Source organism: Rhagoletis zephyria, unplaced genomic scaffold (genome assembly GCF_001687245.7).
Source record: "Rhagoletis zephyria isolate East Lansing unplaced genomic scaffold, Rhagoletis_zephyria_1.1 Rzeph_scaffold_10941, whole genome shotgun sequence".
Lineage (NCBI taxonomy): Eukaryota > Metazoa > Arthropoda > Insecta > Diptera > Tephritidae > Rhagoletis > Rhagoletis zephyria.
Window position 1 is genome coordinate 15,779 of NW_016168018.1, and position 4,386 is coordinate 20,164.

The 4,386-nt window shown below is 33.7% G+C and overlaps 1 protein-coding gene across 1 annotated transcript; it reads left to right on the forward strand.

Moving 5' to 3' along the window:
- Positions 1-811: 811 nt before the first annotated feature.
- Positions 812-4,344, forward strand: LOC108376772 (angiopoietin-2-like). The gene is made up of 5 exons (XM_017633014.1): positions 812-976; positions 2,560-2,644; positions 2,716-2,810; positions 2,993-4,060; positions 4,152-4,344. Exons 2-5 carry the CDS (start codon positions 2,561-2,563, stop codon positions 4,342-4,344), a joined length of 1,440 nt encoding a protein of 479 aa, XP_017488503.1. The 5' UTR covers positions 812-976; position 2,560.
- Positions 4,345-4,386: the final 42 nt, after the last annotated feature.

A 4,386-nucleotide genomic window follows, 5' to 3' on the forward strand; every position in this document is an offset into this window, starting at 1 on the left:
TTGTCATAGAGGCATTTCTTCATGTTTTTCAACAGAAAGTGATCGTAGATAAATCAAAGCACCGAAGTGTGGTTCTTTGCCGAAGAGATAAGTTTCCATCAACTTCATAGCTAAAACGTTCCATTGACCAATAAGGAGCTTAACTATGCCGTTAGAATGTGAGTAAAGATTATAGTAACGGCGAGTTTCAGAATAAGTTATGTTGATACATGTTTCGTTTTAACGATCTTACGAGCCCTAAATTTGAAATACCAAAAAAAAAACAAAACATATATCGAGCCCTAACCGCGCGAAAATGGAGTCTGAGCTTAAGCTCACTTTTTTTTCGAATGAGGACCATTATCATTCATATGTGAAATATGTAGATAAAACAAAATCGTTCACTGTATGCGAATTTCATCTCGAATTGGCAACATTTAAGGTATTTTTTCACGTGTACGACATTTATGTATATGTACACAATTTATTATAGCTCACAGTGTCATATTGACTGCAATGCGTTTTTTTTTTGTTTAAATTTAATCTGCTATTATTGATAACCCTTATACTCAGGAAAGAGAAACTCGACAAAATTTTCTTAGAAGAGAAAGAAATTTGCGTTGCTTACATAGTTAAATATGTATATAAAGAGTTAAGTTTTCAATAAATAAGGAGATGCAAAGGCCCGACAAATCATTTTATATGGACACTAGGGAGCCAGCTAAGCTTGAATTTCCAAATTAATAAAGGAGCAGCGTTTTAAGTGAACATCTTGGCAACAAAGACAACCAGAGAAACCTCTCTCCATTACTGTTCTGTCTCTTTAATTTTCGCTTCTTCTCTATCAATGGAAATGCAAATGCCTGTTTAGTTCGAATAAAGTTCCTAAGTTCAATCAAAGCGCAGTTTTCTAGAATCAAGCGATAAGTTAAGTGCCACGGAATCAATTCGCAATTAAAGGCAAAACTGAATGCTGAATAAAACATAAGTCCAAAAAGTATTGTTCCAATAATATTTCTTCAATAGTGTTTCTTTAAGTTGGAGTAGAATCTATGTATATATGTATGTGCATATGTCTGTCGGTATGTGTGAAAATTTCTTCTTCAGTTCAAAAACATCTCAGTGATGCTATATATTGAATTCAAGTGGGACACCTACGAATAATTAATCTAACCGAAAGAATAGAAATTTTACAAACTTCATTTTGTTGCCCAATAAGTTCTCTAATTGCTGTCAAAAAATCATAAGATTCGAATGAATGGTTGCTGAAATATTTCAAAAAGTGTAAAAGCCTGCAGAAAAATTTGTTTGCAAATAACTCGTAAAAAAATAAAATTAGCGCAAAATTTTTGGGGTCAATAATCAAAAATTTCAATATCGGTCAATGAAATATAAAAAATCGAAAAGTCAACTTTGGTGGCCCACTTGAGAAAACTTGATTCAGTATGATTTAAAAATCACGAAATATCCTGAAAAGTCCTGAAAGCCCAGAGAGATATAGAAATAGATGTATATGTATAGCAAAAATAAAAAAATTCGAAAATTCGCGGAAATCCCGAAAAATACAAATAAAAGAAGTCACATTAGTAAGTAAAAAAATTAGATACTTGCAACCTATTTGAAAATTTGAGTTTAAGTAAATTGATTAGATAAAACACATACTGGAATATGGGTGGCAAAGGAAAGAGATTTCGGAAGGCTTACAGCCGAAAATATTTTTGAGGGGGGTTACCACCCGTTTGAATAATTTTATTTTATTTTATTAATTAATTTATTAATGAAATATTACACAATATTCAAAAGAAAGTGGTTTAAGAAGGGCTTACAGCCGTAAACATTTTAGATGAGGGTTTCCACCTATTTGAAAATTTTAATATATTGTAATTGATAAATTTAATTTAATTTCATTGATAAGATGAATCAAATATGACAATATGAGTGTCGAGCGAAAGTTATTTGAGAAATCATTGATTTAGAAATATTTTCAATTCAGTTGTCACGTATCTAAATTGTAAAAACTGAAAATATTAAAATGAAATGAAACATTACCAGACTGTTAGCAAATGAAGAGTTTCTTAATGAAGAAAGAATTTTCAACATATTATCAAATATTCGGCGTGCTTTGCTGCGCCTTCAAAGAATTCGCGTGCTGTTACTTCCTCTAAGGGCCGTTTTCTGCAGTAACCTTTAAGTTTAAAGCTCGCTTTTTAGTTAAAGGTTGGGGTTAAAGTAAAGCTAAGAATTTCAATTATCGGTTTATGACGTATCAGAAATTTTAATGCAACCTTTACATATAAAGTGAGCTTTAAAGTTACGGGTTACTTGAGAAAACGGCTCTAAGTACATAGCACAACTAAAACTCGAATGGGCTTATTATGAAAAATAAAATAAATTTATTATTTATAAATAAATACTTTCAAATCAATATTATCTAGGAGATTTGATGTAGTGAGAGAAAGTGACAGAACAAAAATACTTTGAAGGTGCAGCGAAGCACGTCGGTTATGTGCCTGTAATTTCTGTACCTTAAAAAAAGCGTATACACATATAATATCAATTCAAAAATAAAAATTCTGACAGCATGGCTTGGAGATCAATCATTTGGATATCCTTTGTAGTTCTTGTGTGGACGAATTTTGGCACCCCAGCATTTGGAGAAGACAATGTAAGATATGCTAAGAGGGTAACATAACAGTTGTTACGAAGTTTTTAATATTGTATACTTTTATGTTCCAGGCTTTCACAGTGCTTTTCGGCAGCGAGGCAACTTTGCAGAATTTACAGCACGAAGTTGAAAATATCAAACAAGGGTTGGCACAAAGTCGTCAAAGGTAATCAAAATCGCTTGGCATTTTCTTTTCCACCAAAAAATATTATCCACTTGTTGCCTCTGCGCATAAATACAAGGGAGAGGGCAATGCAAAGGCAACATTTTTTGTAGAAAGGAATTTCTATTTCTTACATCAATTTTGATTTAAAACGCCGAGATATATACATATGTCACACTTTTCAGGCTTAACAGCATTATAGAAACGCAAAGAAATTTGCTTGCAAAGGTTGTTAACATGGAAATCGAGATAAGGAAGCATAATGAGTATGTATCAACAAGTATTAAAAAATTATTATATTCCGAGCAAATAAGGTCAGATGGAATACAACGTCAAGCGCACAACAAGCAGGAACAAGAGATCGCAGCTAATTCTCAGCGAAGATGGTTGCAGGAAGAAATCAATAAATTCGGAACTAAATTCCTTGCGACAATGCAAAAAGAACTCGATAGTCAACGTCAATCTCTTGAACAGAAATTACAAGAAAAACTTGAGGTCCAGACTGAGAAAACGAAGGAGATGTTCATACACACAGCCAATAATTTAACAGACATAGTCAACAACTTGATCAAATCACAAAACTCAGAGATACTAATCGAACCGAGGAAATCTGCCCCAAATACACAACCGACGCCAAAGGACATCAATTTAAACGACAAGCCGCAAGATACTTGGCCGTCATATAAAACCTTTCTGCAAGAAACAAATGTGCGATTCAGAAGGAATGCTTCCACCGGTTTATGTGATGATGAGTTCAGTACCGTAATTAATGCTTGGAAAATATTTGAAAACAATTTGTCTAGATCAATATACTGCTTGAAAGACCCAGCAGGCGGCAAAAGCTGGCGTGTCATACAACGTCGCCATATCGGTGGCAATGAATCTTTCGATCGCAGTTGGTTAGCTTACAAAGACGGCTTCGGCGATTTAGATTATGACTTTTTCATTGGTTTGCAGGATATTCACAGCATGATGTTACCAAATAAGAGTACCGAATTGTGGATACAATTGGGCACAAAAGATGGACATAGTCCTTACGAAATGTATAAAAACTTCTTTGTAACCAGCGAAGAAAATGAATTTCGGTTGATGTTTGTGTATGGAGCAAACGGTACGGCTGGTGATGAGTTCACACCAGTTATTGATGAACCCTTCCAAGCGAAGGGAATGGGTAATGTGGATCAGAAAAGTTGCACTCAAAGAATGCAGAGCGGCTGGTGGTATCCAACAGATGGAGATTTATGCGGTAGCGGGTAAGTTAAATACATTTTATACATACATATGTATGTACGTATGTGTTAACACATTTCAACTTAATTTTTTATTTTGATTTATTTATTGTAGTAACTTGAATCGCGACTTCAAAGATATGATATGGGGTGATTGGAAAAATATAGTTTATACGCATATGGCAATAAGATACAGTGATAACCTCGTGAACGTAAAGCATAAAGTTTTAGATGTAGATGAAAATGAACAAAAGTTACGGATACAGAAGATAATCGAGAGTGAATTTTCGGGTGGGGAACCTTTATAATGATGTACCTTATTTAATGGTTGTGTTAATAAGTAATCATAA